General features: G+C 42.1%; 1 protein-coding gene across 1 annotated transcript; it reads left to right on the forward strand.

The window, feature by feature from the left end:
* Positions 1-739: 739 nt before the first annotated feature.
* On the forward strand, positions 740-22,874 carry psmc4 (proteasome 26S subunit, ATPase 4). The gene is made up of 11 exons (XM_080540922.1): positions 740-781; positions 2,488-2,586; positions 2,969-3,155; positions 3,483-3,629; positions 5,393-5,502; positions 15,795-15,888; positions 17,634-17,801; positions 19,095-19,171; positions 19,385-19,553; positions 21,092-21,147; positions 22,404-22,874. The coding sequence occupies exons 1-11, from the start codon at positions 746-748 to the stop codon at positions 22,515-22,517; spliced, it is 1,257 nt and encodes a 418-aa protein (XP_080397048.1). The 5' UTR covers positions 740-745; the 3' UTR covers positions 22,518-22,874.
* The last annotated feature ends 298 nt before the right edge of the window (positions 22,875-23,172 follow it).

A 23,172-nucleotide genomic window follows, 5' to 3' on the forward strand; every position in this document is an offset into this window, starting at 1 on the left:
CGACATTGATGGAATACCCCCTGTTCTAACTGTTGTTTTTGTTTTGATTATTCAGCTTTTTCCCCTCAAACACAGTGTCCATCTTGTAGTGCATGTTAGGGTAGTTTCACCTGTTTAGAGAGGAAAATAGTTGCACAGACTCATTTTGACTGCCTTTTTTTATTTTTATCAATGTATGTGTTTCATAATCATCAACATATAACATGATATTAGACAGACATATGGGGTCAGGATTGATTTCCTTTGCATTTTAATGTTTCTGTTTGTTTCAACCCACAACAGCATAGACAGTTGTTGTATTTGTCACAGCCATTTGTTATGTTCACATTGAAAGTCCTCATTGAGAGCGTTTGATAATTCAGGATTAAAGTAAGTAAATGTTCACTCAACCGTTACCTTATTCTGTAGTCATGTGCTGTTTATATTATTATTATTATTATTATTATTATTATTATTATTATTATTATTTGTATTATTTGTATTATTATTATTATTATTATTATTATTATACCATCACTTATGCAGGACATTGTATGTGACTGTCTGTCTAACTGTCCGTTTGTCTAGTATAACTCCATCACTTTTGATTTGAGGGTGCATTCAGAAAACCCGAAGAAATGGAACAACATGATTACATTTTCTTATAATAAGAAGTCTATGAGGTAAGTTTATTGACGTTACAAAAAACTTCATTACCCATGTCTCCCTGTACGTACTACGCGCTGACGTCAGTTAGGAATCCAACATGGACGACATCGGAGTAACTGTGGAAAAAATCCAGGTCTGTATTTTCAATCATTGTGTCAAATTAACCTTATTATCATTCTACGGGGGCCTCGGACACAAATGTAATTACACTGTACTTGTTCAGATGTGTTTGTTGCTGTCTGAGGTGTTCTCTGGGGACATGTAAGTCCTTAACCCGCAGATGTAATCGTGCCAATTCATTCAGTTAGCTTAATGCTCCGTCATGCGAGCAGCTAACGTGTTAGCCTAGCGAGCTAAGGAGGGCTGTTTGAAGAGTAAAGACATCCTTTTGTGTTTTCGAAATTCAGATTATGACTTGCTAAAAAGTTCTCTAACTCCCAAACAATAATAAACTCGTTATGTTAACTCCACAAGTCAGCAGCAGTCCTTGGACAGTAGCTAACGTTAGCTAAGTAGCTGGCTAGCTTTCATAATGACACAGGGATGGACAGTTGTGTGGATGTTAGAATTATAAGGTTCTATCTCCATTTTTGTCAAAATTGAGTTTTTTTACATAATCTGATCCATTAGGTGTTTATTAATGCCTGTGTGGTGTTATTTTTAAAATGTTGACATTTTTGAGTTAGTAATTCATAAAATACAAAGGTTCCATCTCACAAAACATAATGGAATGTAAAAACTCTGACGCTCAATATCTCTGAACTACTGAAACGGAGATAGAACCTTATCATTCTAAACGGAGATAGAACCGTATCATTCTAAACGGAGATATAACCTTATAAGCTCACGAGTTGTGTGGATATTATGCTTTTGTAGAATGCTATTGTGTGTGTCACTACTGATTATTTTAGGAAGAGGATATGTGCCACCATCATTTTCATCTGCATGCATCAAATGCAGTCGCTATTCATAGCTTTCATGTGACGTCACAGCATAGTGGAAACGCCCACCTGACGGGCAAAAGGCACTTTTTGCGGGCAAAACCCACAGGCAAAACCCACTTTTTGCGGGTTAATAACTTTGATTTCCCGTGGGTTAGGAGAATAATTCCAACGTGTCCGGATACATGGGAGGACAGCGAATCCAAAACTATTTGAATGGAGTCGATCCTCCACTCCTATCACCGTGGACACAGCAAGGAGCGAATTCCCGGGTAGAAATATCCCCTCGACCCGCTGTCAGCGGGAGTTCCGTCCAGCAGCGGTAGAACTCCCGAACGCCCGGTTGATCGAGTTTCGTATTAAAAGTATATGTTCTCGGGGTGTCAGCGCGGTGGGCTCAAAATGACCGTATACTGATGGGGAATTTAGAGAAATTAAAACTGTGTTTGTAGCACCTCCATAACCGGTGTTATTCACGGACAAAGCCGGTCAAGGAAGCACCTTTTGCGGGTTAATAACTTTGATTCTCCGGGGGTTAGGAAAATAATTCCAACGTGTCCGGATAGAGGAGAAGCCAGGGAATGCAAAACCATTTGAATGGTGTCAATCCTACTCTCCTATCACCGTCGTGTATCTTGATAGTTCTTCATGGGTGAGGTGGTCTAAATAGTAGGCAGCCGGTAAATTGCGTCCACTCGCCATTTTGAGCGATGTTGCTATGATACTTTTTGCCCGTCAGGTTGGTGGTTGCTAGGGAAGAAACCATGTGACTGAAAGCTATGAATATCTGCCATAATACCATTGTTGGCCATATATGATGATGATGATGATGATGATGATGATGATGATGATGAATCTAGTGCCTGTGTGTTGATTGTGAATGTCACTTTCTCACTAGGACGAGGTGCCTGCCATGATCAGCTCAAGGCCCCAGACAGGTCTATCCTTCCTGGCCCCAGAACCAGAGGATCTTGAAGACCTTTACAGCAGATACAAGGTTTGTATCTGAATATTGTTTTGTGTGGACAATGCTTTGTGTATGTTCTGATTTACATGCCAATGTTCATTTTAACTTAAGTGAAGACTGCACACACATTCAGCTGGATGATCTCCCACAGCATTACTACATAAAAGCAGCTATTTTGCTTTCGGGCCAAGCTCAGTCTTTCTGGTAGACCAGATCAATGACTGACAAATAATGCAATGTTAACAGTAACACAATACGTTTTACAGTGCATTTTGTCTTTAATCACAGAACAGTTGTTTTTATCACCACTTGATGCTTTGTGTCAAACTAATTATCAATAATAATAATAATAATATCATTGACACCAATGTTCTCCCATTCACCTCCCCTACCCTCTCTTTGTGTGTTGTAGAAGCTGCAGCAGGAGCTGGAGTTTCTGGAAGTGCAGGAAGAGTATATCAAAGATGAACAGAAGAACCTGAAGAAGGAGTTCCTCCACGCCCAGGAGGAGGTGAAGAGGATACAGAGCATCCCCCTGGTCATCGGCCAGTTCCTGGAGGCTGTAGACCAGAACACAGCCATCGTTGGCTCCACTACAGGTACTGTTACATTGTGTGCATATTTATAAAGGAAGTAGAACCGTCCATAGTATACATCTTCAAAAAGGAATGCGGTAAATTAATGCCTCGAATTCAAGAGCTAACTGTCACCTACTGTATATTTGTTCCCACCCAATTTGTAATATGTGTACCCATCAAAATATTCACATTTTACAGTCTGAGGGGCAGCAGCACTGTCAGTAAATCAACAAAGGAGTGTGATTTCGGTCCAAAACTATTCCTCATGATAATCCCCCTTTTTATTTTTCTCCCCTCTTCTACTTCTCTGTTTTCGCTTCCTGCCTGATTCCACGCCCCCTCCACCAGGCTCCAACTATTATGTGCGTATCCTGAGCACCATAGACAGAGAGCTGCTGAAGCCCAATGCCTCTGTGGCCCTGCACAAGCACAGCAATGCCCTGGTGGACGTCCTCCCTCCGGAGGCTGACAGCAGCATCATGATGCTCACATCAGGTACTACATTTACATTCACCTAGGTATTAACACGCACAACACACAACGGCTCTGTCCCAATTCACCCCTAGCCCTTAGTTTTCACCCCTATGGCTCGATTTGCGCGTTCACGTTTAGGGGGAGGGCTATCCCAATTCATATTTCATCGAGCCATGGCTTCATTTCGAGGGCTAACTATGACTTCGTTTCGAGCGATTCCAGGACCAGACTAGCTTTGAAGCCGTAGGGGTACGCTACCCCTTGATTCCAGGATGCATTGCGAATCATCGACAGAAATCTTATGTCGCTCTATTCAATGCGGACATGTCATTTTACTTTCTCTGTAATTACTTATTAATAAAGATTTGAAAAATTATGATAACCATCTTATTGTCTTAGTTTAATGTCATTACAATGCATTATAGACCTTTTATTTATAACAAGCATAACCCAAATATCGCTTTTATGTCGGTGCTGTGTCTAACGTTACAGTAACGCAACGCTGCATGACAGTCGAGCATTTCAGAGATGTACAATCATAAATCAATTATTACCTGTGGCGTTTGACAGCGGATGATGGTACACATATATGTAAAGTTATCTATCAAACGTTCGTCTGACCTATTTCCATAGGCACCCGCAATCTAATCCGAGCAGTTGTTATTAGGTAATATTATTAATGGGTTGTATCATTCATTTCAATGCATTATAGACCTTTTCTTTATAACAAGCACAACAACAACAAAACGTTATTATGCCGATGTGCTGTGTGTCTAACGTTACAAGCTGATTTGTGCATGACAGCCGCGCATTGACATATTTCCATGTCTAATGGCATATGACACGCGAAATGTAACTACAGTTACGGATACGCGTAAAGGAAGATGATCTATCACCGTTCGACTCTACTGAGAAATGTTTCCACCTATTTTGTCATCTCTCCTTCACGGGCAAATGTGGCCGCGTCCCCAAGAGATCCTCTTTCTACGTTTTTGACCACCACTATGATGGATTGATTTTGGATTCTTGACGACGAATTGTTCTGAGAAAGGCGCTTGGTAACGTGATTTTTGGACAACGCTTTATGACTACTGATGGACTCGTGTGTATGTGGTGGCTGAGGATTTAGTCACGGGTATCTTTGGAGGAACATCGTGCGCTGACAGATCTGGTTAATACTCTGTGTTTTGGTTGGAGTCATTCATTGTCATTATTGCGATGTCCACAAAACGGAAGAGACTGAAAAGGAACGTCTAAACACTACAGTGTGTTGATAACAAACGAAAAAAGATCCTTATAGCACACGCAACAGAAATAAACACAGCTGAAGAGGGCATTGCGAGATGTGAGAATTCGCCGGCAACACCCGTACCGCGTCTATTTAAACCACTGTTGTTGACGTCATGAAGGGCTGTCCCAATTCATAGGGGTAGATTTCAACCCATATGGCTTGTGGCTCTGTTCGAAGGCCTTGGCTTCGAATCGAGTCACACTCGAAAACGAGCCATAGGGGTAGAAAAGGGAATCGGGATTGGCCCAAAGTCCTGCTGTCTTCACTTGGTCAGTTTTGAGAGGAGCAGGACACCTACTTTCTACCTCTCATGATAACACTTAGAAATTTACTTAGACAACATCCTCCATTTCGGGAGAGGATATTTCTGTTTACTATAGTTCAAGGTTATTCTCCCCAGACGTCTAGTGTTATATCTCATACATCCTGGATTGCTCGCTGCTAAGCTCCTTTGTGTGGCGCTATTGCATTACTCCTGTATTTTTCCCTACAGATCAAAAGCCAGATGTGATGTATGCCGACATCGGAGGGATGGACATCCAAAAGCAGGAAGTGAGGGAAGCAGTGGAGCTGCCACTTACACACTTTGAGCTTTACAAACAGGTGAGTCACACCGACACACACTGTTTGAATGTGTGTTTCAAACCCTTCTGATGACACAATCATCCTTTTGCTCCATCAACAAACATCAGAACACTTTACCTTTCACTATCAAAGATAGTTACTCTATAATTCCTAAATATATCATTTAATAAAGATAGTTACTCTCTTATTACTAAATATATTGTTTAATAAAGATAGTTACTCTCTTATTACTAAATGTATCGTTTAATAAAGATAGTTACTCCATCATTACTAAATATATCGTTTAATAAAGATAGTTACTCTATCATTACTAAATATATTGTTTAATAAAGATAGTTACTCCATCATTACTAAATATATTGTTTAATAAAGATACTTACAAACATTTTTTTTTCCGCGTGCACGCGCATAAAACGCGCACTGGCGCTCAAAACAAAGACGTAATTTCACCAAAAACTATAGGGTGGCAACAATTATAATTTCTTAAATAGCGGTTAAGTCATTAAAGCCGAGCAGGTGATTTTATATAGAAGGTGATCAAATACCAATATATCCTACAGCTGCAGCGGAACATGCGGAACGCGCATTACACGCACACACACAGAAAGATCAATACGAAGTAGGCCAACATGAGAGTACACGCACAAAACCGGCTAACGCTACTCATTAACTGTTTACACAAGTAAAATCACAGTGTGACAGTCAGATGGAGCATTCGGTAAACAACAACAGCAAGGTAATGCTATCAGTTGAGTTAAAGAAAACCAACCCCGCGCATATTGCTATGAATAGTTCGAAGCTAGGTGCTTGCACGTTAGGTGCGAGAATGCTCGGTTAACCCATTAGCGGGAACATTATTTGTTTCACAAAATAGGCTGATTTAATTGACCATGAACATCAGAGACATACATTACGAATGTTCATTTAAAATACTCTATACTGAGCACTGCAGGCACGTGCCGTGAGCTTTTACATTGGGTAAGCATAAGATATAGACAGTTTCAAGGAAATGCAATTGTTATGCCCTAGAACCCGCTAATAAACTGTAGTGTCACTTTGTGATCAGATTACCAAAAACAAAACAAAACAGTTGCCAGTTTCGACTATATCAGGGGTGCTCATTGTTAAATCTTTTTTGAACCAAGATCTTTTCAAGTAGCCAGCCTGCAGAAATCTAGTCCAGTTTCAACATCGCAAACGCACACATGCACAACACAGACACACACCGTTTCCATCCTCCATAGTAAACTCACAACACACTTTCTTTTCACACTTTGTCACACAGGCACTTGACATCACATCACAAACCCTCCCTCTCTATCTCTCTCAAACACTTTTGGTCCAGAAGCATACCTGTCAACTAGGGATGCACGATATGCATTTTTCCCAACCGATACCGATACCGATATTTACCCGCTTCTCGTGGCCGATACCGATATTATTATTATTATTTTATTTTTTCTTTCCTAGCACCAGGGGAGCTCCCCCTCCCAAATTTCGTTGTTTGGTACCTGTACTATATCAATGACAATAAAGACCATTCAGATATCATTTCACAGTTGATAACCTGTAGTTCATGCACACCTGAAGGTAAGAAAGGCTATGTAGTGAGCAAAGATTGATGATTTAATATTCCATAGTGATCTCACCAAATCTAACTTACATCACTATTGTTAACACAACAAAGAGAACACTTCTGAGTCTTCAAATGTTCATTTATTATTTCCTCTAACAAACAGAATCTGTTATACAGTGCACAATGCTTTTTTTACCCAAGATCTGGCCTCCTTTTATGAAAACAAAAAAGGCTCACCTAAGAGTAATTAGATCAAAAAAGTGTCAAAAATAAAGTGCACCTTGTGCATCAGTCAATACAAAAATAAAGTGCACCTTGTGCATCAGTCAATACAAAAATAAAGACTTTTAAAGAACCAAAAGTTGTATAGAACTTGTACAGAAACTAGTGCCAAATGGCTGCTTAGTCTGCAGATAAACAGAATGATACAAGGCACATAGTAGGCTACACTAGTATGCTTAATAAAGCAACTGAAAAGGGCTGGGCTATGCTACTTTTAGTGCATGAGGATGAGGTAGGTTGTGATAAAGCCCTTCAAACGTTTTGCATAAGAATTCAAAATAAATTGCACTGACATGGAAAAACTAAAAGTGAATGTTTTCCTTGTAAACAACTTGTCTTGTATAGCCTACATTCACATTCTCACCTAAATAATAGACACGTTTTCCATTGGTGTTCCCTAATATACAAACTGAATACAATTCCTACCTCATAGAACCTTTGCAATGTAGGCCTACCACTCTGAGGCTACTTTACACTATGCTAGCCTACTTTGAGGGCATCAGGTGAATATTTTTCTTCATAAAAAGAAGCATCTCTGCTAGGGATGGACGGTTTTTCGGTTAAACCGAAAACCGGGGTTTATAAAAATAGAAACGGTTTTTTATCAAAACCGTCAGAAACCGTTTTTTTTTTTTTTTTTTTTTTTTTTTTTTTTAAGAATAAAATAGAATAAGAATAAAACTGGAACATGTCACATGTTTGTCGTGTGTGAAAATAACAATGATACAGTCTGAATCTGCCGCGCAATGAGTGAGAGGTTTGGTCAGTTGTGAAGAATAACTGAGGATTAATATCTAATTGGGATTATATTTAAGGGTAACGAATCACTCTATGGGAAAGATAGTTGCCTTCAGTTATTGGTAGATAGGAAAGGTTTTTACAATTACTCGCTTACATTTAATAAGATAATTTTCGCTGCTCTCTGTAAAGCGCATTGGGTCACTTTTGTGAGAAATGCGCTATAGAAATAAAATGTGATTTGATTTGATATCAATCAATCAATCAAACTTTATTTATGTTCTATAGCACAAATCATGCATTGAATGTAACTCCAAGTGCAGTATTTACTAAACCACAATATAATAAAACAAGAGCTATACGGATCAAGAGTGTTTGTGCACAGCGCCACTGTGTGTGAAGGCGCTACTGAAAGTGATGACAGAACGCATGTCTCAGAAGATACGCGGTCACTTAGTGACGCAAAGGTAGTTCTGTATTTATCTCTATCTGTATTAGTACATTTATTTTGAAAGCTCTATTTTGACAGCTCTACCATGGGCACTTTTATTTTGATGGGGCATTCTTTGTTGATTGACTTACGACAGTTCAGGACGAGTCAGTCTCGCAGCATGTGGTTTTTATGAAAAGCTTTAAGTATGTTCACTGCATAATTCTAAGTCTAATATTTCAGTGATTATTGAGCAGTATTCAAATATTTAAATACATTGAGCAGCAGCTGAAACTTTGTCTAAGAACCAAGATATTGAGAAAGCAGTTCATTCAATGAAGACGCTGTTCCAAGAGATGATCTTCCGTGCAGGCGTGCACCCTGGATCAGCGGAGCTGGTGTGTTAAGTGTTCATGTGTTTTCATGTATGGTGTAGCTTACAAAAGTCTGCCTTTCCACTTATATTTGTGAAACTAAATAGCCTAAATGTGTTGCGACTGTGCTTACGGTGTTTTAATGGTGTTCGACATGAGTGTATTGTAGCAGTAGGGCTCAATTATTTGAAATTGTCGCTCTTTTTTGTAAAAAAATGTAAATTTTTTTTTTTTTTTTTTTTTTTTTTTTACTGTATTTTTCGGTTAACCGGAAAACCGCGGTTTTACTCTCTGACGGTTTTTCGGTTTCAATAATTGGAAACCGTCCATCCCTAATCTCTGCTCTCTCGCATCCGAGTCGGTTTCTTTTTTCATCGATCACATGAGAAGCTGCAGAAAATAAACGTTCGCTGTCGACGCTAGTGCAAGGGGCTGACAGGTACGCCCTTGCAAGCAGGGCCAGGGTCGGGAAACGGGATTTGTGCACCCGCTCCTTAGGTATATTCCACTGTCCAAACATGGTTTCAAAAGCGCCGCGGATGGCTGTCGCAGTATGCGAACCGGAGAACTCCTGCGCATGAAGCAGTGTCTTCTTCATATTGAAGTCCTCATCCAGCCACTGGGCCGTTAAACTAAGCATACTGACTGGACTAACGTCAGAAGTCCATATGTCCGTGGTAAAACTTATCTGGCTTACGCTAGTATCGATCAGACTATGGATGTGTGTGGCGACTGTATCACACAGAGCCGGCAGGCACACGTCTGCAAAATAGCGGCGACTTGGGAGTACATACCGGGGCTCTAAATGTGAAATTAGCTGGCGAAATCCTTTATCTTCTACTACAGAGAAAGGCTGGTCGTCGAGGGCCATCAACTCCATTATTTTTTCATTGATGGCTTGAGCCTTTGAGCTGTCTCGAGTGAACTTCCTGCTGTTTTCAAATGCGTTTTCAATAGGCACCGCAGATTTTTTTTTCCGTGGCTGGGCTAACGTGTTCTGCTACGAGTGCTTGATATTCCTTCCATACAGCGTGCTTGCAATGGTGATTCTTCAGGTGACTTATTAGATTTGTTGTGTTGTAACTCTTTGCCCTTTGCCCTCCTCTCCGAACTTTTGTTGAACATGTATTGCAAATTGCAAACGCAACATCTGCCTTAGAAATTGTGAAGAATGTCACACAGGGGAAGGCATGTTTCGCTCGCGTCTCGTCTATACAAACTGCGTGCCTGAGCGCGGAACCCGGAAGCAGAGTGCGGAAACCGGAAACCGGAAGCAGAAATATTTCCGGCTTCATATTATCGGTTTAAATATCGGCTAATTTTATAATAAATACCGATACCGATAAACATTAATTCCTCAATATCGGGCCGATAAATATCGGTGCCGATAATATCGTGCATCCCTACTGTCAACCCTCCCGTTTTTCCCGGGATTCTCCCGTATTTTACCTTTCTTTCCCGCTGTGCTCCCGTTTAAATATTTTCCCGTAAATCTCCCGTATTTGTAACCTATAATAAAATATAATTTAACACTTACCGGTAATTGTTAGACGTTAGACGCATGCGCACAATCGCTATATCCATGTCAGAGTTGACATGTCTCCTCTCGTTTCTTGGGCTGCGTTCGTAATTTTGCTCGGAGAGTGCCGGAACGCACACTAGGTGCAACGTCATAAAGGGACCAAGTAATTTGATTGGATAAGAGGCATTCCATGAGTGGTGATCAGATTTCCAGAGCGTTTTTTACGAACACAGCCTCGATTATCGCTGTTTTGAAATGATCGCTGGTAGCTTTGCGCCGCTCTTTTCCCATTGACATCATGGTGTCAAGTAATGTATAAATAAATGTGCTGAATTTAGATGCCCTTTTGTGTTTTCATGCAGGGATGTTCAAAGTATTTTACTTTCAACCAGGTATCTGATTCTGACCACCTGTAGTCACTTACTTAATGTAGGAACTACTTAATTCTTGTTGCACTGAAGCAGGTGGTTGATTGACAGTGTATAGCTTTGTCTAAATGTAAGGGGTATCCTATGGTTGTCTAGTGGTGATGTTAGGAATCGGATTGACTGTGTGTACAGTCTAAATGTAAGGGGTATCCTATGGTTGTCTAGTGGTGATGTTTTACATTTACATTAACATTTTTGGCATTTAGCAGACGCCTTATTCCAAAGCGACTTACAATCAATACATTTGAATACTAAGCATGTGAATCAGCAATCCACCATTCGTTGCAGGAAGAGTAATCTAGCTCGGGCCCGGGGCCACTGATATAAGGAAAAACCTTCTCCCTATCGCCTTCTACAAAAACATTTTTTCTTTTTTTTTTTTCCTTTTTTTTTTCTCTGGAGAAACTGAGAACTAGGGATGCACCGAAATGAAAATTCTTGGCCGAAGCCGAATTTAAGGAAACACTTGGCCGAATACCGAATACCGAATGTGTATCGGCAGTTTTTAATTTTTATCATTGCATAAACTAAATACATTTTGCTTTTTATTCATGCTTCTCAAAGAAAGAAATTGAGATTGAAAAAAAAGAACTTTTATATATAACTTATTATAACTAATTATCGTGGGATTTAATCTCTACTGCTTTCCAGGGTTCAAGTTAATGATATTCATGATTTGTCTCTACATAGGCTTCAGAAAGTATTTAGCCCCCTTCACTTTTTTCACATTTTTGAATAGATTTGCCATCAATCCACACACAGTAATATAATCTAAGTAAAAACGTTTTTTAATGTTTGCAAATGTATTAAAATGTAAATACAGAAATACCTCACGTACATAAGTATTCAGACCCTTTGTCACTCTTAAAATTAGGTCAAATGCTAAATGTCTTCAACAAGTCATTCAACAAGTTGAATTGAGTCCACCTGAGTGTAAGGATAATAGTTCATGTTATTTCAGAATGAATATCTTTTGTTTTTATAGTCTCTGGTTTGCATAGAAACCACCGCATGATACAGCTGCATGTCATAAACTCGTGTAGAACAGCTGGGAGTCTGAATATGTTTTCAACAAGGCAACAACTCTGCTTCTTCCGCTACGACTGCTAAGCTAACTAGCTAGATGAGTGTAAGGTTGCGTTCGTAAAGTCGCTCTGAGAGCGCTGGAGCGCACACTGGGCCCGACGTCATAGAGAAACCGAGTCATTTGATTGGACGAGAGGCATTCCACGAGTGCTGATCGGACTTCCTGAGTGAATTTACGAACGCAGCCAGTTTTGAAAGCGCGTCGCCTCGCGCCGCGCGCCTGTTGAGAGTTATATTTAATTGTATTGCGTCATCAAAACACGGCCACTATTCGGTGGTAAACATTCGGTGTTTTCACACATTCGGCCGAATACCGAATGTGCTTTATTTTGCGATATTCGGCCGAATACATTCGGTGGCCGAATGTTCGGTGCATCCCTACTGAGAACAGTACAAGGGGGGCAATAGAAGTTCTTAGGGACACAGTAGAGGGGAAAGCGGGTGTCTTTAGGAGACGTAGTGGTGAGGGTCAGAAGATGTCTCAGGAGGAGCAGTTAAGATGTAACCTGAAGAGATGGGTCTTCAGTCTACGACGGAAGATGGGTAGTGACTCAGCCGTTCTGACGGCCGTGGGGAGCTCATTCCACCAGCGGGGAGCCAGTGTTGTGAAGAGACGTGATCGGGCAGCCCGACTGCTGTGTAGAGGAGGTGGGGCCAGTCGGCCAGCCGAGGTGGAGGAGCGGAGTGAGCGGGCAGGGGTTTGGGGGGTTACCATTTCCTTCAGGTAGGCAGGGGCTGTCCCTTTAGCTGCCTGGTATGCAAGCACCAGGGTCTTGAATCTGATGCGAGCTGCTGTCGGGAGCCAGTGCAGGGTGCGAAGGAGAGGGGTGACATGCGAGTATTTGGGGAGGTTGAATACCAGCCGGGCAGCAGCATTCTGGATGAGCTGCAGAGGTCTAATGGCTGAAGCGGGGAGCCCAGCCAGGAGTACATTGCAGTAATCCAGGCGGGAGATGACCAGTGCCTGGGTCAAGAGTTGCGCTGCCTCTCTGGTAAGGAATGGTCGTATCCTTCTGATGTTGTAGAGGAAGAATCTGCAGGAGCGAGCCGTTGCTGCAATGTTCTCTGCACAGGATAGTCGGTTATCCAGGATCACTCCAAGGTTCTTGCCTGTCAGGGAGGGGGTTACAGTAGAGTTCTCCACTGTGATGGAGAAGTCTTGGAGAGGGCAGGCTTTCCCGGGGATGAAGAGGAGCTCGGTCTTGTTAAGATTGAGCTTGAGATGGTGGTCAGCCATCCAAGTTGAAATGTCAGCGAGACATGCGGAGATACGGGTTGCCACGTGTACATCAGACGGGGGGAAGGACAGGAAGAGATGAGTGTCGTCTGCGTAGCTGTGGTAGGAGAGCCCATGTGAAGAGATTACCGAGCCAAGAGACTTGGTGTAAAGGGAGAAAAGTAGGGGCCCTAGGACAGAACCCTGGGGTACTCCAGTGGAAAGGGTTCGTGGAGAAGACAGCGATTCTCTCCAGGTCACCTGGTAGGAGCGGCCCGCCAGGTAGGAAGAAAACCAGGAGTGTGCGGTGCCAGAGATGCCCAGGTCTGAGAGGATGGAGAGAAGGATCTGGTGATTGACTGTGTCGAAGGCAGCAGACAGGTCAAGGAGAATGAGAACAGAGGAGAGGGAGGAAGCTTGGGCAGAGTGGAGGGCTTCCGTGACAGCAAGGAGCGCAGTCTCAGTGGAATGCCCAGCCTTGAAGCCGGATTGGTGGGGGTCTAAGTGATCCATCTTCCGGAGATAGTCAGTCAGTTGTTTAGATGCCGCGCGTTCAAGGGTTTTGGAAGGGAAGGAGAGAAGGGATACAGGTCTGTAATTGTGGACAGATGATGGGTCAAGGGTAGGTTTCTCGAGGAGAGGCTTGACTCTGGCTATTTTGAAGGCCGCTGGGACAGATCCTGTGGATAGGGAGGAGTTGATTAGGGTGGTAAGGTAAGGAAGGATGTCGGCGGAAATGGATTGGAGAAGGGGGGAGGGGATGGGATCAAGAGGGCATGTGGTTGCCCGCTTTGATGTGATAAGTGTGAGAATCTCATCGGGGGAGAGGGGGGAAAAAAGGATGTTAGGATTGACTGTGTGTACAGTCTAAATGTAAGGGGTATCCTATGGTTTTCTAGTGGTGATGTTAGGATTGACTGTGTGTACAGTCTAAATGTAAGGGATATCCTATGGTTGTCTAGTGGTGATGTTAGGATTGACTGTGTGTACAGTCTAAATGTAAGGGGTATGGTTTGTGGATGGTGGGGGGGGGGGGGGAGGATGACCCAGGGGTGCGCAGGGGGGATATCCCTTATTTTCCCTTATTTTTTGGAAAATATCCCTTATTTTCAAATCCCAATGTTGACAGGTATGTCCAGAAGGCACGGACAGCGACATTAGGCCTATCTCAGCGATTGATTAAGCAGCTCTCTGATTGATTGATTGATTAAGCAGAGGAAGTCTTAAATAAGAAACCATAACCAGCAGCACAGCAGTACTCAAACCATATAAACAAGCACAGATCGCCACCAGCCTCGCCAATTATATAAATCATATAAACCGCTCATACCAGGCTTGCTGGCGACTCTCACTTTCTGGGTGTGAAGATCGGTGAGCGGTGGCTCCAGTCCAGTCTACGAAATCCCTTTAGGTCGCTGACAGTAATGTCCATATTCACAAAATCAAGCAAGTTATCCTTATTGATTATTATTATTTAGATCGTTTGAGCTAGGTAGCATATGCTATTCTGCCGGGCGAGAGAAAGTAGTGTGAAACTTAAGTGAACTTGAAAGTGATAAGAGCCAATCAGTAGCTCTTATCGGAATGAAAGAACTACTGATTGGCTGTAAGCATGCTTACCCTGGCCACATTAAACAGCGGGCTGAGGCATCGGAAAAAATAAAAAAGGCATTTTCACACATTCGAATGTACGCGAGGGAAAGCAGAGAGAGAAGTGCTTATAATGTAACGCAATGCAAGCAAGCAGAATAGCGAGTGCTTACTCATGCAGGTGGCGTCAAAATTAATGACTCCTGCTGCCCTGGGACCTAAAATATGACTCTTTTAATGAAAACAAATAATAATATTTTCACGGTCCTTTTTTTTTTTCCCGTTGGGTAAGCACTGCTTACTCTGCTTATATGGACGACACGTCCTTGGAGCACTGGTATAAGAACATGAACCAGAGAACAGCAGTAAATGCAATAACCCACAGTCGTCGCTGATGATGTTGCATTTTCGATTAGGATATGGGATTAAAGGCACCGGCGACGGGAGAAGAGAGAAATCCAAATGTCCCGCTAAATTCGGACCAATCACAAAACTGTTTTGAAAGCGCGTCGCCTTGCGCCGCGCGCCTGTTGAGAGTCTCGATTGCAGTGCGAACACAAACGACGAGGTTAATTGCAACATTGTAACATATTGTAAATAACTACCCCTAAATCGTAACGAAATGTTGGTCTGGAAGCGGCCTAAATCTAGCTTCAATCTGCTTTTTTTCTGTTCTCCGGTCATAATAACTCGCTGCCTTTCTGCGCAGCCTGAATCAAAGTGGACTGTCTGAATCAATTAGTGGCGGAGGAAATTCATTGGTGGCGGCCCGCCACCAATAAATGCATATAGAGGAAACACTGGGGTTAGTATAAAACACTTCCTGTGAACGCTGAGATGAACTTCGTCTGGTTACTCACTGATCCCAACAGTGCGTGCGAGTGCGCGTGTGCGTGTGCGTGCACGTGTGTTGCACCATCAACACAAGTTGATTAAGGTGTATACTTACTTGATCCTATCAGGCAAGGCGTTGAGAACCTGTGTCTCTTGAAACCAGTGCAGCAGTACAGTCTGTTGTACATGCTCAACCCCTGGTCTGTGTCCCTCTGTGTCCCTCTTTGTCCTCAGATTGGCATTGACCCACCCAGGGGGGTTTTGATGTACGGGCCACCAGGCTGTGGGAAGACCATGCTGGCCAAGGCCGTGGCCCACCACACGACAGGTATAGGCTGCTCCCTGCTCGCTATGCACACCAATTCAATTAGCCAAATCTTTATTGTCCCAGTAGGGATATTCATTGTGCAGCCAAGTGTTTAGATGTACCGTATTTTCCGCACTATAATAAGGCGCACCGGATTATAAGGCGCACCTTCAATGAATGGCCTATTTTAGAACTGTTTTCATATACAGGGCGCACCGGATTATAAGGCGCACCGGATTATAAGGCGCATAGAATAGATACTGCAGTCAAACGTTTGACTGGGGTTGCGTTACGCCCAAGCTCCACGTACTGCGTTGCGTCACCTCTCCATCGGTGTTGTGTCAACTTCCCGTTGTCCATGCTTCACCTGAGCGTTGTCACCGTCAACGTTCTACCTGCTCCACTGTCAAAAATATATATTTTTCCACCTCAAGTATCAGCCGTTCGTCATCCATTTTTGCAACAAGCGTCAAGGACCTGCGGTGATTCACAGCTGACTCGCGTGAATAGCAATTCGCAATAGCTGCAACCACGAGATATAGAGTAGTTAGCTACAAGCATTTTCAATCTGCTATTATCTCTATTAGTGGATTAACCGCTGTGGTGATTTAACAGCTGATAAAAATACATCAAGTAGACTACAAACAGAGCAAAACAACACCAGAAAACAACCAATAGGCTATACAATTATAACCAACAACCAATATGTGACAGCTCCTGGTGAAATGTGCAACGTACTTTTTCAGTTTTTACACATGCTTAAACTACAGATTGTAAGCTTTCAAATGATGTGTCATACATTCAAATCAGAGAAAGATTGAACACGACAGGCGTATTTGAATGTTGGTTCACCTCAAACACTGAATGGGAGAAAAGTGACTCTGACCAAACCACAACAAACGCTGCTAGCGGCTAACAGCTAACAAAACACATCGCTACGAAGGTCTAAACTGTATTTTAATAACATGACAACATACTGGGAGAACATCGACATGCTAAAAACACATAACTACACATAACTAGATGAACACACAGTTCTTGCTTTTGAACACGAGCTAAAACGAAACTATGTTTACAAGTCAACCCTCCCTTACCGGTAGCCTCCGGCAAACGAGAATAATGAATCCAATACACAAATGATAAGTGTTTAGTGATCGTTAAACTGTTGTTTATTATATCGAGTGGGTACTTTAAAACTTCAAGTTGAAAGCACCAAGAATCTCACTTTGTTCCCTCGGAAACTCTGTTTAGTCTTCTTTACTTGGGGTCTTGTGGTGTGGGACTGTGAGTAAGCACAGTATACCGGTGTTTACTGATTACCGTAATGCTGCAAGCGGTGCGGCTTTGTAGTTTACCAGTCGTACTGAAACATTTTGACAGAGCGCCTTGAGCGCCGTGTACAACCAGTATGGATCAACAAATTAACCAATTGATCCATATATAAGGCGCTCCGGGTTATAAGGCGCACTGTCGTTTTTTTTGAAGATTAAAGGCTTTTAAGTGCGCCTTATAGTGCGGAAAATACGGTATATAAATCGATGACGATGCGCTAAATCGATTTTTTTATTTGTAGTCATCGTCGTCGTCGTCCCCCAGGATCCGGGGCTTTTCTGTAACCATTCAGGGCTCGAGCCCTGGATGCCCAGGCCTAACAACGTCACTGATACACATGTTGATGAACTGGTGCTAACATAGTCAGGCTGTATCATCACCACCTCCCTTTCTTATTCTCTTTTTCTCTCTCCCTCTCCCTCCCTCTCTCTCAGCGGCATTCATCCGCGTAGTGGGCTCTGAGTTTGTGCAGAAGTACCTGGGTGAGGGTCCTCGCATGGTGCGTGATGTCTTCAGGCTGGCAAAGGAGAACGCCCCCGCCATCATCTTCATCGACGAGATTGACGCCATCGCCACCAAGCGGTTTGACGCGCAGACTGGAGGTACCATTCCTTATAGCCTCTCCAAATACCATGTCAACATATGATGTGGGGTGGCTGTGGTAGACCCAGCGTCTAATGATCGCAAGATCGGCGGTTCGATCCCCGACTCCTGTCCATGTGTCGAGGTGTCCTTGGGCAAGACACTGAACCCCAAATTGTCCCCAATGAGTGGGCCGGCGCCTTGCATGGTAGCTTGCGGCCATTGTTGTGTGAATGTGTGTGTGAATGGGTGAACGAGAGGCCATTGTAAAGCGCTTTGGATAAAGGCGCTATATAAGTGCAGTCCATTTACCATTCCATTTGATGTCATTCACGTTCACAGCAAATTAGTTTGGTTACACTTAAATGCTTAAATCAGCCCATCCCAATGAAGCCAGCACCAGGGGGAAGTATAGCCTTGTAATGGCCTTCCAATCGCTGCCCTTGAGTGCTGGCTGTGTTGTTTGTGGCCTAGTTTCAAACACACAAGGACACAGCGGGCCCAATTTCCCTGGTCTGCCAGCTTATCTTGCGTGTTGGACAACCCTCTGGTTCTTGTGTGTGCAACTGTGCATTTCCCCATGCTCAGTTGAGTAACGTTGCATTATGGAGTCGCATCAGGACACAGTAGTTATAGTTAAAGTCACCTGTTAGTGTTGCAAATACCATTAGAAAAATCATAATTTGTCATTATTCAAATGTAGTCAGGCCAGGCTAATGTGCTCGGTCACTGTCATGCTGGAAATGTTTACCGTTGATGCCTTCATTTGTATGATCTCAAGTGTGATGTCATGAGGATGCCTTATCAACATGAAGAACCGGGTTGGTTCTGGAGAAAGATATATTTGGTAGGATGTAGACTGTGTGAACAACACCAATCAGAAAGATATATTTGGTAGGATGTAGACTGTGTGAACAACACCAATCACGGTTGGCACTGGCACTTCTCAATGTCAACTTTAAATTGTTAATTTTAAAATAATAACTTTGAAAATAAGATATATTAACATTCCTCTCATTCAGTTGTGGGACAGAAAAACAAGTGTAAAGCATTATTGGCGCGTCTCAATAAAACCACCATTGAAGTGAGGTTCCATATATTAGGTTGGAGAGTGTAGAATAGTTAGTGAACAAGTTTGATCTGACTCCAATTCATAAAAGATGATTGGTCACGGGTTTGGCCAACAGTTGTATTTACCCACACTAATCATATTTTCAGACCAGTTTAATTTCAGCCTCTCTTCAAATCCATCTACACCATTTCAGAGTATATATATTATTGCTGACTTAACCCTCTGCTTCCTCACCAAACAGCGGACAGAGAGGTTCAGAGGATCCTGCTGGAGCTCCTCAACCAAATGGACGGCTTTGACCAGAATGTCAACGTCAAGGTGTGGTCACCTAGCATGAGAGCTTGTGAAATGCCCAGTCTTTTTCCTTTATGCTGCCTGGCATTGTAGTTACAGTACCATGAATACAATTTATATTGGTGGTAACTTTGGCATGGTTGGAGCCCCACCTTAAGCTGTCTTGAGAACAAACATTATCGGTTTTGATTGATCTGTTAGCTATGTGTTGCTTTAATTGCCACGTCATGCCATCAGGTGATCATGGCCACCAACAGGGCCGACACCCTGGACCCCGCCCTGCTGCGCCCAGGCCGTCTGGACAGGAAGATTGAGTTCCCCCTGCCCGACCGCCGGCAGAAACGCCTGGTCTTCTCCACCATCACCAGCAAGATGAACCTCTCTGAGGAGGTGGACCTGGAGGACTGTATCCTTACACCCTCTCATTACGTCTGTGTGCATGTGCGCATTGTACTCGTATTCCGCTTAAAGATGAACTCCAGTGGAAGATGTTGTTGTTTTTTTGGTGAGAAATAATCATTACCAAAATAACAAATTAATTTTGATGAAAAAACAAAATATTTTTATTTAAACACAGCACCCCATGAAAACCTTGATTTTTTTCAACATATTTAAACATGGACATTTGATCTTCACTTTAACAATATTGAGCGATATATATAACTGAGCGGTAATATAACTAAACAAATTAAACCGATTTTTTGTGATTTGTAGAATGTAATCCACACATGCACCACATCAGGTGCTAATGATAAGAACATTGTTAGAGAGGATTTTGGAGGGGTCTGTCTTATTTAAACCTCAGACATTTAGTTTGGTTTGCTCTTGATTGTTGAAGTGAGTGGTATCACCATGGTGAGATCAAAAGAGCTCTCTGAGGCCTTCAGAAAGAAGGTTGTAGATGCGTTAGGCTGTTCCCTTTGCCGCCCGGTAGGCGAGCACCAGGGTCTTGAATCTGATGCGAGCTGCTTATTGTATCAGAGGGTGCTTGAGGAAAATGTGAGACCATCTGTTCAAATTTAAGCTGAAGCGGATGTGGACCATGCAGCATGACAATGACCCAAAACATTCCAGTAAATCTACCACGGAATGGCTCAAAAGAAAGAAATGGAGAGTTCTGGAATGGCCCGGATCTTAATCCTACTGAGATGCTGTAGGGCGATTTGAAACAGGCTGTGCATGCAAGACACACCGCAAAGAATTCTGCATGGAGGAGTGGATAAACCTTCTCCAAAACGTTCTACTAGTCAGAGACTAGTAGACACTTATAGAAAACGTCTAATTGAGGTTTTTTCAGCAAAGGGGGCAATACCAGCTATTAGGGTATAGGGTGTCCTAACTTTTTCCTCAATAGGAATTGGCATCTTTGTTAATTCTTTTGTTAAATAAATGATAAAGTAAAATGTCACCATTATCAATTGATATAGTTTGAAAGGAGATCAAATATTATTATATATTCTATAATTAATTATTATATATTAGGAAGAAAAAAAACATATATATATATATAATAATATGTAATCCTTTAATTTAGTCCTAACTTTTTTACATGACTACAATTCCTTGAGAAAATGCTGCAGGGTGTAAGCAGAAGTCTTCGTGCTCAGAACAAACAGCAGGAGCACAGAGGCCTTACTGTTCCGTGTACGTTGCTGTGGGCTATTGGTTTCCAGCTAATATTTACATCCTCTTATCTGACAATAGTTACCGTACATAAAAGACCTAATGAGCTGTGATGTTTGGTATCAGTTTATGTACTTTCTCACACTTTCCCACATTCCTTTCTTTTGTCATTGAATAACACACAAGTACTGCCCACATTTAATAATTGTGTATATATATATATAATGTACAAATAGATAGCCAAATATATTTGGAGCGGTTCACTTTATTTATTTTGTTTCTTGAGTGGTCATGTGCAGTTTGTCCTTAATCAGTGTGTAGATGTGGCCAGACCAGACAAGATTTCAGGAGCCGACATCAACTCCATCTGCCAGGAGGTGAGTTGGGCTGTGGGGAGGAATTTCTTCAGGCATAATCAAATAACCTCCATAAAAGTACCATATTTAAATACTATTAAATATACATTTTATTAAATACTTTTAAAATGGTTTAACGTGTCATAGTAGCCCGCATTACACAAGCTAGGCCTAACGTACAGTCATGGCCAGAAATATTGGCACCCTTTTACGCAGAAAATTGTTGCAATTACAAATGCTTTGGTATTCTCATGTTTATTTCTTTTGTTTGCATTGGAACAACACAAAACAGCAGAGAAAAAAAGCCAAATCTGATATAATTCCAAAAATGGACTGGACAAAATGATTGGCAACTTAATTTTGGGTAGCACACCCTTTGGAAAAAGTAACTGAAATCAATCGCTTAATGTAACCATTAATGAGTTTCTAACACCTCTCTACTGGAATTTTGGACCACTCTTCTTTTGCCAACTGCTCCAGATCTCTCACATTTGAAGTGTGCGTTCTCCCAACTGCTGTTCTGAGATCGCTCCACAGGAGTTCTATGGGATTTAGATCTGGACCCATTGCTGGCCACTTCAGAACTCTAGCGCTTTGACCAGCGCGTTGCACCATTTCTGGGTGCTATTTGAAGTATGCTTTGGGTAATTGTCCTGCTGGAAGACCATGACCTCTGACGGAGACCCAGCTTTCTTGATGACGTTGCGCACAGTGGACACAGGAACATTAAGATCTCTGGAGATGGACTTGTAGCCTTGAGATTGTCCATGCCTTTTCACAATTTTGGTTCTCAAATCCTGAGACAATTTTTTTGCTCTTTTTTAAATTTTCTCCATGTTCAGTGTGGTACACACAGACACAACACAAAGGTTGAGTCAACTTTTCTCCATTTTAACTGGTTGCAAGTGTGATTTCTATAGCATCTCTAACTTGCCACAGGTGAGTTTAAATGCAAATTAAAGGGGCATTATGTGCTTGAAATATAATTATTTCTTAACATTTTTAAAAGGTGCCAATAATTTTGTTTTTGGAGTTCTGTGTGGAATGATATCAGATTTGGCTTTTTTCTAATTTTTTGGTGTACCAAAGCATTTGTAATTGCAACAACTTTCTGGGAGAAGTGGTGCATTATGCAGGGGTGCCAATATTTTTTACCATGAATGTACGTTCCAATGAGCAAGAACACACACTATACACTTGAGGTCTTAGCCTCGTCTACACTACTGTTTAAACTTGTTTCTGTGGTACATATTCATGCTTCTGTGTCTCTCTTTCAGGCTGGCATGCTGGCAGTCCGTGAGAACAGGTACATTGTCCTGGCCAAGGACTTTGAGAAGGCCTACAAAACTGTTATAAAAAAGGATGAACAGGAGCATGAGTTCTACAAGTAGATAGAAAGTATGTCCCATCCCCCTCTGAAAAAAAGATGTGGCTTTCAGACACACACTTTGTTTGGTTTATGTTAGTGTGTCTACATGCCCATATATGGTTTCCGAAACCCTGACCTGCATTGACCTTGGATGGAATTTGACTTCACTACACTAGGCCTTCGTGTAGGGGCAGTGAGTCCAACCTTGAAAACACAGATGCAATGTAAACACACACACACACACACACACACACATCTAGTGAATTTTATGGACTCTCTGCAGGTTCTTGAGTATCGTTGCCTTGACTGTAGCTTGTATGATGGCAGAGAGTTTGTACCTGTATGTGAGTACTTACTGGACCAAACAGTGGTCTCTAAAATAACCATTAAAAAGTTTTCCATAAAAAATGACGTCTATTTTTTTATTGAATTGAAATATATTGGTTTAAATGCATCCATGTAGCATCTTTCATTTGAAACACTTGACACTAGATCTCACTGACTTGGTGGTCATAGGCATATGAAATCAAACATGGAAAAATGCCTTTTCTCAATTGCTGTGGAAGCCATGATGAATCTGGCTTCCAGATCCGACATAGAACTTCTACTTGTGCTCTGTGCCCTGAAACGAGACAGTCTAGACAGACAGAAACCACTGATGCGCTGTCCTCTGCGTC

This window comes from Nansenia antarctica (assembly GCF_963989245.1).
Source record: "Nansenia antarctica genome assembly, chromosome: 10".
Taxonomy (NCBI): domain Eukaryota; kingdom Metazoa; phylum Chordata; class Actinopteri; order Argentiniformes; family Microstomatidae; genus Nansenia; species Nansenia antarctica.

Bases quoted from the DNA above. Each gene is read 5' to 3' on its own strand.
- psmc4 (XM_080540922.1), top strand. From the start codon at position 746: ATGGACGACATCGGAGTAACTGTGGAAAAAATCCAG. The intron at 2,587-2,968 runs GTTTGTATCTGA...TGTGTGTTGTAG, and splicing joins ACCTTTACAGCAGATACAAG to AAGCTGCAGCAGGAGCTGGA. The intron at 3,156-3,482 runs GTACTGTTACAT...CCCCTCCACCAG, and splicing joins CATCGTTGGCTCCACTACAG to GCTCCAACTATTATGTGCGT.